This window comes from Scomber scombrus, chromosome 8 (genome assembly GCF_963691925.1).
Source record: "Scomber scombrus chromosome 8, fScoSco1.1, whole genome shotgun sequence".
In the NCBI taxonomy this organism is placed as follows: Eukaryota; Metazoa; Chordata; class Actinopteri; order Scombriformes; family Scombridae; genus Scomber; species Scomber scombrus.
The window spans coordinates 27776145-27788170 of record NC_084977.1 but is presented as its reverse complement, the minus strand read 5'-3'; the positions used below and the strand labels follow the sequence as shown (position 1 = coordinate 27788170).

General features: G+C 35.7%; 1 protein-coding gene across 7 annotated transcripts in view; it reads left to right on the top strand.

Moving 5' to 3' along the window:
- The first annotated feature begins 1291 nt into the window (after positions 1–1291).
- Positions 1292–12026, top strand: part of LOC133985167 (complement factor H-like) — a 47638-nt gene continuing 36903 nt past the window's right edge. For 6 of the 7 annotated variants that reach the window (XM_062424755.1, XM_062424758.1, XM_062424759.1 and 3 more), the window contains exons 1-15: positions 1292–1452; positions 1608–1793; positions 2377–2482; positions 2624–2700; positions 2938–3120; positions 4254–4436; positions 4570–4758; positions 4971–5153; positions 5900–6073; positions 7408–7584; positions 7954–8121; positions 8778–8942; positions 9325–9504; positions 9602–9787; positions 10296–10454. In XM_062424755.1, coding sequence (XP_062280739.1) covers positions 1383–1452; positions 1608–1793; positions 2377–2482; positions 2624–2700; positions 2938–3120; positions 4254–4436; positions 4570–4758; positions 4971–5153; positions 5900–6073; positions 7408–7584; positions 7954–8121; positions 8778–8942; positions 9325–9504; positions 9602–9787; positions 10296–10454 — 2386 coding nt within the window. In that variant the 5' untranslated portion in view covers positions 1292–1382. The remainder of the gene's footprint in view (positions 1453–1607; positions 1794–2376; positions 2483–2623; positions 2701–2937; positions 3121–4253; positions 4437–4569; positions 4759–4970; positions 5154–5899; positions 6074–7407; positions 7585–7953; positions 8122–8777; positions 8943–9324; positions 9505–9601; positions 9788–10295; positions 10455–12026) is intronic. The other variant, XM_062424756.1, reaches the window with a different exon arrangement.

Below are 12026 nucleotides of genomic sequence, written 5' to 3'. Positions count from 1 at the left end.
GTTTGAATGCTGACTTTTGAATTTTGTAATAAAAACAAGTCAAATTTGGACATCAGCTGCACACAAATTCACAAAAATAATGTGTTTTAGTTCCATTTTGTATATTCAGGGTCACATAAGAAAGTCCACCGAGCAGAGATGTGTATTTGGTGTTTTTACAGCTCTCAAATGTAAAAATGGGTTAAATATGACCCTGAACAGTATGTAAAGGTTAAAGAAAAGTCCATAATGGTTTATTGTTCTTTTCTGAATTATTATAGTGGTTAGTGAGTAGGTTAGGTTAGGTCTCTCTCTCTCCCTCTCTCACAGCTCTCACAATCCTCAAAATGATTCAACAGTATAGCCACAAATTAATGTTATCATCCGCTACCCAGCGCTTTTTGTCATACAGAAAAGGTGAGGCAAACCATTGTGTAATTTTCCTGTGAAAGGTTTCTTATCACAAATTGGTGACAAATGTTCTGAGGAATGAGCTTGTGCAATATAATCATTTTTCAGTCAGACACACTAACATCTGTTCAAAACAAGCAGCGTGAATAACATGAAGCAATATTTAGAAATAGAGGCAGATCCTGCATTGCCCAACAACTATATTTTGTTTTAGCGTCCAAACTGAGTTCAGATCTGTATCATTTATTTCACGGACTTATAAGACCATCAGTTACACATTTGTTTAAACTGCATCTGACCTAAAGAGTGACATTTATGCATAAAAGAAGTTCAGCTCCGGTTCTCCCTATTTCTTAGATGACAATCACACATTTTGGTGAAGTTTTACACCAGCAAACTGCTTTGCTTATTCTTTATTTATTCTTTATTGACTCTTGATGAGCAGAGCTAGAGCTGACTTGGTGAAATGTAATCTACTTTGTTTGCTTTATTGATTGCTGCAAATGATTACCAGGAAAGAAACAAAGAAAACAAATAAAACTTTACAGGAATGCTCTGATTTTGTCACTGAATGATAAACATAGCAAAGCCTGACTACACAGTAGCATGAAACCATTGGTACACTAAGTGTATTGCAAAAAAATAAAGAAAAAAAATTAATCAAAAACATCCCACTTGAGTGATTATGTTATTTTGCATTTTTGTTTCCATAATTCAATTAGCTTATCCTGCAACGTCAATCTTAACCATACAGTATAGTGTTTTCAAGATTTTGTGAAGGATCCACAGTCTCATATAAGGTGCTGTGTGTGTGGTCACTTCCTTTTTTTCTGTGAGCCTCTGAGATTGTATTTGGAGGTGGGAACAGAATTGTGTAAATCATTGAGCAATCCCCTTTTTTGTCAGTGAAATCCACAGCTCTTTGAGTGTATAATAGTGTTTCAGTCTCCAGTTACTAGTTCTGTTTGGCAGTTCTTGGTAATGAAGATAAAATGCACGTAATAACCCAAATCTGTGTCCTATTTTTGTGGATGCATACGGTGACCTTTGTGACAAGTATAGGTAAGACCAACCTCATAAAGAAAATACATTCATATGTCAGTTTGAGTATTTTTGCATTGTTTTATCAGACCATTTCCGTTTGAGTTTGACATGTTGTTGTTGTGATTACCATATAAAATGATTTAGATTTGTCTGTGTTTACTTTTGTCTCACAGATTGTACACTTGAACAGTTTATAAACAGTGGCCTGTATGATTCAAATTTTGACACAACTAATCTGGAGTCGAGCTACATTGGTGGAAAACAAGTGAGAGTGGGCTGCAATGTTGGCTTTAGTGGCTTTTTCAAACTGATCTGTACTGACGATGGATGGAAGAGGTCTGTTGGTGGTGTGTGTAAAGGTAAGTTACCATTTTTTATTGCATGAATGAGAGGTAAACGCCAGTATATATTACATACAACATGTAATGCTGTATAAGTATCAATTCTGCTCAAGTGACTCAACTTATGGTTTGAATGAGTTTACATTACATTACATTCAAACTTATTATTCGTAATGTATTGTAATTGTTATGTATATATGTTATGTAATATATGTGTGTGGGGGTGGGGGTATTGCTTAAGTCACTTTCAGGGACACAAACCAGACTTCAGGCCAGTTGATTGGGGACGGCTTGTGCAACTATGGACAAAAGCCATGTCCCTGATTAGTAAAACGCTGATTTTTGGGTCAGTGGTTAAGGTTAAGGTTAAGGTTAAGGTTAAGGTTAAGGTTAAGGTTAAGGTTAAGGTTAAGGTTAGGCTAAGTCATGGGTTTAGGCAATTAGTGGTTATGGTTAAGGTTAGGATAAGTCTCAAAGATATGTATGTACTGTAAGTCTATGTAAATACCCTAAAAGTGACTTAATCAAACCGCCAGCATTTAGTTTCACTAACCCATACATAGTATATACCCATAATCTGTATCATACATATGTTTTTTAGCAAGATCATGTGGTCATCCTGGCGATGCCCAGTTTGCAGATTTTCATCTGGAGATAGGAGAGGATTTTGTCTTTGGATCAAAAGTTATGTACACCTGCCACAAAGGGTATGAAAATATTTATGAACATAAATGTATGCTGTTGTTCCTTATAGATCTTATTATATTAAATCCTGCTTAAATTTACTGCCTATCAATAAGACATTTGAGATAAATTATCCTTATTCTATGTTCATGCACATGTTTCAGTTATCAAATGGTCAGTCGAATAAACTTCCGGACTTGCTTGGCCCAAGGCTGGGATGGTGCTGTCCCTGTCTGCGAAGGTAAGAGCTAAATTAAAGAATTTTATTCACACACACACACACACACACACACACACACACACACACACACACACACACACACACACACACACACACACACACACACACACACACACACACACACACAACATACACAGTGAAATGTCTCTCTTTGATTTCTCTGTTTCAGCTACTGGAAATATTATAAAACTATACCTGCTTGTTTGGTCAGTTTTTCAACCATGTGTCTCCTTCCAGCCCAACAGTGCCCAGTGATTCGTGTGGAAAATAATGTCCAGGTGATTGGGGACCCAGAGGAAGCGAACTATGGCAATGTGATACGATTTAGCTGCAAGTTAAGGAATCAAATCCTGGAAGGGCCTGCAGAGATCTATTGTGATGAAAATGGACAATGGAGTGCCACAGCTCCAACATGTAAAGGTACATGCAGCTGTCAAAAGTAAAAAGAGCAAGTGCAGGAAGTCTATCATTTAGAAAAGGGAGGATGAATAGAGAGTGAGAGAGAAAAACACAGATTCATACATGTATACATACATGCATAAAACACCATAGCAACAGTAACTACATAACACGAACAGCAATATTACCGTAACAGCAAAGAGGAACTGGGACATGCCCAAACCCAAAATCTAAAAATGTATGTATATATTTTTCTTTGTCGTCTAATACCAGGTATGACGAAACTCAGTTATTCAGAAAAACAGTTAGAAAAAAATACAGTTCAAAACACTAAAAATGTTAAAAACAAGTTAAAACAAGAAATGAAATGGGACAGTAAAAAGTGTCAGTGCAGTTACAATTTAGTGTAAGATAAGAATCAACATCTTCAAATTTGATTTAATAAAAGTCAGCAGGAAGCAGAAAAGTCTTAGGCCTTGATCTAAAAGAACTGACCTAAAGTTCTCTGAGAGTTTGTTACAGATATGTGGTTTATAAAAACAGCTAGTTCAGTTACCTTTGATTTCTTTTATTATGTCTAAACACAACCTGGATGACTAACTACCTAGCAGGCATAAACTGAAATCCTAAAACTAACCTATGAATAATAATGCTTTACAACTGAGGATGTTGCAAGTGGATGGTCGGTTCATTGAACACTGCCCTGCTTGTCTCTCTAATCAACAGGAAGTCTGGTCAACAAGCTTTATAGCAAGAAAACAGGAAAAGTAGAATTGCTCAGATTTAATTGTCCGGAATCAGAAAAGCAATCCTGTTATATCGACTATGATGACTTGACTTGTTTTCAGTCATTTTATAGTTATTTTTTAAAGTCTTCCTCAATGTAGTATCTGTGATGTTAAAGTTGAACCTGCTGTATATCGTTTGTTGTCATTGGCTTTGAATTCAATCCCATAAACCCATATAATGTTTTCAAATATGTTTGTTTACTCTGAATCAGATCAGAACGTTACAGCTCATTTGCCTTTTTGTAGTTAAGTAATTATATCCATGCTTGTGTGTGTGTGTGTGTGTGTGTGTGTGTGTGTGTGTGTGTGTGTGTGTGTGTGTGTGTGTGTGTGTGTGTGTGTGTGTGTGTCTGCATTCTTCAACAGAGGTCACATGTGCACCGCCTAAGATTGAAGATGGTTATGTTCGTGAAGAAAAACCTGTGTACCAAGAACATGAAGTCTTGGATTTTGCATGCAATCATGAATATAGACGCAGTGATGGAATACCTTCAAAATGCACCAAACTGGGAACCACAGCAGTTTGGAGCCCCACACCTTTGTGTGAACGTAAGTAATTGATTAATTACTCTTTATGGTTTTACCGACTAGTGGAAATTAGTGCTGGATAGATGGATGTGTTGTACTCTGTCTTGTTGCAACAAGCTAACAAGCAATATGTTCAATTTCCCAACAAATGCAGCAATAAAATGTAAAGTGGACCGTCTAGAAGGAACCAGGTTTGACCCTCCTTACAAAAATTTGTTCTCGCCTGGGGAAACTGTAAGAGTCATTTGTGATAAGAAGTACTGGGTTTCTACACCTCAGGAAGTCTCAGCTACGCCCACTTGCCTTAACGATGGAGAGTGGACCTTCAGACCGATATGCCAAGGTATAAAACTGCATACATGTCGTTACCAGAGACAGATAATCATTCTCCTCTGTATTTCTAAACACATGATGATGATGATGATGATGATGATGATGATGATGATGATGATGATGATAATGATGATGATGATGATGATGATGATGATGATGATGATGATGATGATTTATCTGAACCAAATTAATTGATACACATAATTCTTTCTATTATTCTAGAGGTTACATGCTCCAATCAGAAACAGCCAAATATGGACTCCTGGCAGAGCAGTCGGTGGTGGTCGACACCGACATTGGGTGACACTAGGACATTTAGCTGTAGGTACGGCTACAAGAGAGCAGGTGGTGATAGATCCGTCACATGCACCAGAGATGGGTGGAAACCAGATCCAGCTTGTCAAGGTATTGTGAAGTTAATCTTGTGTTAATTACATTATTTTTAATAGTTTAGTTTTTCCTAGTTTAGTACCAAATTTTATCAAATGTTTTTGTGTTTTTTTACCTGAGACTAAAATTAGAAGAGATTCACTAAACTTGGGAACTAAATCATGATTTAAAACCTCTTTTTTGTGACTTCCTGTTTGTGTTCCAGCAGTATCTGAGGCTTTAGACACACACACACAATACTAGGGGGAGCTTCCTGTTAGTTTGGCTCTGCATATTAGATTAGAAAATCACCAGCCTTTTCCTTTAAAAGTATTCATTAATACGGTCAGAAACAGTTATTCTTCTTGACGTTAAAACACAGTAGTAGTGTAGTAGACTTTTCAACTACAAGGAAACAGCTAAATTACGAGTGAATGAAAGAAATTAAACCCAACCTGTTCAGCAATTTGTTCCAATGAACTGTATGTACAAATGTAGAAAATAACCATAAAGTAGTGGGCACATCACAACCACTGTCTGTCTCTTGATGTATTTGCCTGTAAGTTCATACAGTCCAATCCTCCAACAGTTATTTTTGCATTTATATATGTTGAATTTGTATTTTAATTTATCCTCCATATATTCTTTTTTAAATTATTGAAATCATTAAAATCTCTTTTCTAAGAGGCCTCATGTATAGAAGCAGTTTGTCATACTGCTATCATTAACAACACTCAGTATGTGCAGCACTGAATAACTGCATCTTGTTTTGTTTGTTTTAGAAATAACATGTGACCGGGAAGATGTCCCGAATACAGATATTGACGGCGATAACAAGCAGAAATACAAATTAAATGAACATGTCCGTTATGTCTGCAAGGATGGTTATGAAGGAAGTTTTACTCGTACCTGTGGAGAAAATGGTTGGAACAAGGGTTGGTCTGAGAGATGTACAGGTGAGGAAGTACAAAACACAAAACAGTTTAAATGACAAAGTGTTTTCAAATGATTTTTCTATCCATTTATTTCCATTTCTACATGCATGAATTTACCATCTTGGCTGAGCTTACTAAACATTCCCCAGTCAATACCAAACAACTAAGAGTAACCACAAAAAGTACTGCTGAGCATCTGACATCTGTTTTCAGGCTGTATGAAAGCCTTCTTCGTCAGTTGAGGAAATCCCTTCTGCAGTCTGAGGACAGCACAACACATATATATTTTTAAATATATCACATATATCATATATATCATAACAGCAGTGAGTGAGAGTGTGCAGGAGCTTTTTTCATTGTTTGATTGCACCTTCATCCTACACAGCTGTGCAGAGATTCCTTTCTTTACTTTTTAATTCATATATTCTGGATTCTTTGAGGGAGAGTAAGGAGATGTCTTTTAAAGGATGTTTAAAATGGTACATTATTTGTTTAAACCCATATGAGACACAATATCATATTATGTAATATAATATTCAAACTAGAGTGTTTTTATAACAGCCAAGCATTTTAGTTTTGAACAAATTTGTGAAGGCTGACACGAGCTGGGACTCATAAGCAGACTCGTTTTCAGAGGTAGTCAGAAAAACTGTCCTTTAATCAAGCCAAAGTCGGTACACAGGTGATCAGGAAGCTGGGCAAAGGTGCAAAGGTACAAAGACAACAGGCAAAAAGGCAGGGTCAAAAAGGGTCCAAGGCTGTCACAGAGGAACAAAGAAAAACTGGCACAGAGGTTAGAAAACAAACAGACTAAATACGCTACAGGAGGGGAGACAATGAGACACAGGTGCAACACATTAGGGCGGGGCAGGTAATCACACAGTGGGAAACACATGAGGGCAGGAAGTGAAGGACCTGAAACAAGACAGGAGGGGAGTTTCAAAATAAAACAGGAAATATAAGACAAGACACTAGGAGAATCAAAAAGTAACTTAACTAACAGAGCGAGGTGTGACAAAATTCAAACAGTAACTGTAATAGTTCATTTTTTGGGGATTATTTTTGGCCATTTGGTGCGCTGGTGAATACTTACAGCAGCAGTGTGACATGTATGAGGGACTGACTTACTGCTCATGTTCATGGTAATAAAGAAACATGTTCCCCAGTCCTCACTGATATTAAGTTTGGGTTCTTTACTGGACTGTTTTGTTTTCATGCTACATGTTGCACTTTTTACATTATATGATTACATATCTTTATTAACAATACACTTAACTCAATTATTTGAATCCAATGTTCAAACTAGGATGTGAAATGCAGCACCTCAGTCAGTTGTTTTTTTGTTTGTTTTTCAGAGATAAAATGCCAAGTTAAACTTTTCCAGCATACAGACATTGACAGAAGTACCTCAGAATACAAGTCTGAATACAAGTACAATGAGCGGGTTGACTATGTCTGCAAGAATGATTATGAAGGAAGTTTCACTCTAACTTGTGGGAAAGCAGGTTGGATCGGGAATCAACAATGTACACGTAAGAACATACAATACGACTAAAAAGTCAAATGTTGTTTTTCTATCCCTTTTGTAAACTATTATCTTCATGCACACAAAAAATGTAATAAAAGAGCTGAATCTGGGACCAGAAAAAGATTGAATTTACATGTTTATGCATGTTTAATCAGGCAATATACAGCATGTTTATATTTTGAGAATTTTTGTTAGATGTTTACATATTTATATACTCATTCTGGAGTATCAGAACAACTGTTTTAAAGTATCTGAGTTTATAAAGACCTGAGGGAAATCTTGTACATATTTCTTACTAAAATACTGTAGGGGAATGGGGGAAACCTCATCTATTTCTGTGTATTACTTCATAATTTAACATGATTTGTTTCAGGTAAACAGTGTGAAAAGCTTGACATCAACAATGCAGACCTGATCCAAAATGAAAAGCAAAGTTACAACCAGGGTGACAGAGTCCAATATGCATGCAGAAATGACAGTAACAGAAGATTTATTATTACCTGTGAGCAAGGTGTTTGGACTGGAGTTCAGAAGTGTGAAGGTAAGAACATACATCTTCAACAAGTACAGTTTAAAGGAAAATTATAGTGTGTGAGTTTGTGTATGGTTTAATTCAGACATTTAAACTCGTAAATATCTCATACTACAGCGAAATCTACAGTCATGTAAAACCAACGTTTGCAGCTGGTGTAATAAAATAAAGGATGTGTATTGTAACAAATTTCTGCTTCATGCCGCATCTCTAACATCAAGATGTGCATTTTCAAAATCCTGCTCTCTTCCTCTTTTTGTCATGTGAAAGTCTAACTGCCAAAAAACAAAGTATTTTGCCCTGGTTTTGCCTCTCAGGATATATAGATCACTAGCTTATATTCTACTGGAATTGAGTATAAATCAAAGAAAACAATGTGCTCTTTATGATAAGGTAAAAATGATTAATTATTCATTATTATGCCTAAAATATGTGCACCAGATTTCGAGGCAATCCTTCCAAATAGCTGTCAAGATATGTCTTCTGGGGAACATAAATGCTTTTATAAATCATGGCAATGAGATATATCAGTCTGTTCCAAAGTTGTGGACTGACAAACAAACCACATTGGTGTCCCTCAAGGGTGCATTCATACTAAAATTACATTGTTACTGTTCTTTGATTGATGCTATTTGGATGTAACTTTCTCTGTTTTTGTTTTATAGATAACTTAGCATGTTCCAAACCTGATGTTGCACATGGATTTGCAGTTGAAATAAATGGCACACTGTACTACAGCTGCAATGCTGGTTATAAGCTTTCCTCTAAAGGCTGGTGGGGTGAAGCCACATGTAATGATGGCAAGTGGTCTAACCTGGAACAATGCATTGGTAATACATTTTGAATGTCTTGCTACTATAGTTATAACTTGCATGAAGCTAAGTTGCCACAGTAACTTGTTGATGTTTTAATTAGCAAACCAAATAAGGTTTTGGAATCAGTAAAGAAGAAGGAAAACTACATTAATACACACACACACACACACACACACACACACACACACACACACACACACACACACACACACACACACACACACACACACACACATACATACAACATTCAATCGGAGACCCAAAATAAAAATATAATGTGCATGTTATGTCCTGTATTACACAGTGTTACATGGTTTACTCCTTTGAAAGCAGAAGTTACTTATTACATGGTTGTTCCCTACAATATATCTAAGATGTATCATATTATCCAATGTAGCCAACAATAGGTGTGGTGAAGTGCCTATGATCCCAAATATGGAAGTAACACCTGTGCGTGGACGACACCAAATCATCACAGTTACTTGTAAGGAAGGATATCGTGCTCAGATTACCCGCTTAACCTGTCGTGGTGGGAAATGGGATACCAATGGGAAACTACACAGAGAAATCTGTAAACGTGAGTCATCTTCAGTTTTATTTTATTAAATGTCATTATTTATTAAAAAAAATGTATGAGATGTATGCTAATACTGTTCATGCTTCATCTCTTGTAGCTATCCAAAGCCTCTGTAAGCCTCCACTTAAAATAGAGAATACGGTTGTTACGACTTCATATCAGAAGGAATACTTGTCTGGCAATAGCGTAACTTATCGGTGCCGCAACAGGTATACAATAGAGGGAGACGACACGATTACATGCGAAGATGGGCAGTGGGAGAAGAAGGACATTGCATGTACACGTACGTACTTTCAAAGCACTTCACAAAACCGCCAAAAGCAAAAGTCACTCACAAAAATGCTGAATTGCATTATAAATGTATAGGAGAGAATTTAAGTTTTCCAGTTTTGCATTCAGTGCCATTTTAAAGCAGACATGGATAAGTTCCATTTATAATTCTGATTTTATCTGTGTAGAAAAGGATAAAAATAACTATCTGGCAATAAGAAATGTGTTACATTTATGAATATGTTACAAACAAGCTGTATTCTTTCCCAGTTGAGCTTTCAATTCATGGAGCATATTTAGCCTGAATTTGACATATTTATCTAATCACATTAAGTTGTGTACTATTTCTGCTATCTGAGAAATAACGCCTTGAGAAAAACTCTTTAACATCTAGATTGTGATCGGAAATCAAGTGGAAAGAATGTTTTTGTAAAATAATACCTTTAAAAACAAAACTGCGATAACTTTATACAATCTAAATGCAAATGTCAGGTAACAATGTATTTCTTATATGTTTTTAGTGTACTGTAACACCGAAGCTAAACAGTGGAGGGTCATCGACAACAAAGACAAACATATGAATGGGAGTGTCATAAAGTATAGCTGTACCACTGGTGAAGAAGATGAAGGCACTGCAACATGTATTGATGGCAAATGGATTGAAACAGTACAATGTGAAGGTAAGGAGAAGTCTAAGTGAAAGCAGATTTAAAGCATAGGTGCTGATTGTATGAAGTCTATCTGAATACAATACTCACAAACCATAGAGTCAAGAGGGGATTTCTCAGTAGCGGAACTAGACTGTAAAAGTTGGGGCACAAAATCCACAGTCCTCTTTCTGTGTAAAAATGCATTGTACGGTTTCAGCAGTCTGAGTTAGCTCAATCAAGTCAGTATCTTAGTCTTGCTCGTCACATATAGGTTTATTGGCAGTATTTTATCCCAGGAATACAAAAAAGTATTCATATCACCACAGTTTAGCAAAGGAACTGTCTGGGGAAAAAACAAGGAGGGAATTTATACTAAAAAAAAATGAAAACCACGCTCACACAATTTAGCTAAATCAAAATACTAAAGTCTCATATTAGGTTTGGCTAAACTTCAGAATGCATTTTTGCATAAAACTACAGTAAGTGTGGATTTTGTTACAATTTAAGTCTTTCAACATGTTATGGTTCATATTATGAGTTTGTAAATATGATGAGATTATTCCATTCTCAGGAATATTTAAGGTGTATGTGTCCAAGATGGACATCTGGGTATATATAATATATATACAATTTATAACCGTATATAACATATAACAATAATGTTTTTTATTGAATGTCAAACCATTTCACATGTGCATATTACCAATTGGGGGAAAATAACCATAAGGGGAATGTTTACTAGGACTATTTAAACCTGCTCACTTGTGTAACACAGAGGAATTATATGAGAAACAAGGTAACAGGAGTTTTGGCAGTTATATTTTACTTCTATATATATATAAGTGGGCTCAAAAATAATAGAAAATGTAAGTTCAAAGTAAGTTCAAAGCATTTTAAAAACTATCCTAACTAATCTTAACTGCATGCAATGAATATTTTACAAGAAAACAACACCTGATGAAGAGTTATGATGCTTTGCCTTAAAATACAATATACTGTATGCATGACACAATACCACGAGTAACAAAAATGAAAAAATTAAATATACTTGGTAAATATTTTAAACAGAGTCGTACAAGACAAAGGTTTCATGTTTCTTAAGTCACCCAAATATCTTCACTTTTTTCTTTAAAAAAAAAAAAAATCATTCAGGTTACATCGAAGCGGATTCATGATTTAAATCCACTGTATGTTGATTCTGAACACCAACATTTTCTCCCACAGCTTCCACTCAGGGACAGTGATGCTGAATTTGTTGGAGTACCACAGAAATCTCAATAAAATGCATGAATAAAGGTTTCTATGGTATTTTTGCATTGGTTGTTTGGTCACAATACCGTGAATGAAAACTATATTTTCCTTATGTGCATAATAATCCTGCTACATAATACATGAAGCTGATTCAGACAGTATAATCATTGGTCATGGGGTGACAATGAATGATTCAATCTATGTAATAATCAAATCTGATATTATGAAGCTTTGGCATATTGAATAAAAGAGGAGATAATTGCAAAGATTTGCTTAGAGTTTGTTTTTTATTGTAAAAATCAGGCATTTAAAGCACCAATACATTAAGATCTTGCAAAATTAAAACGTGAT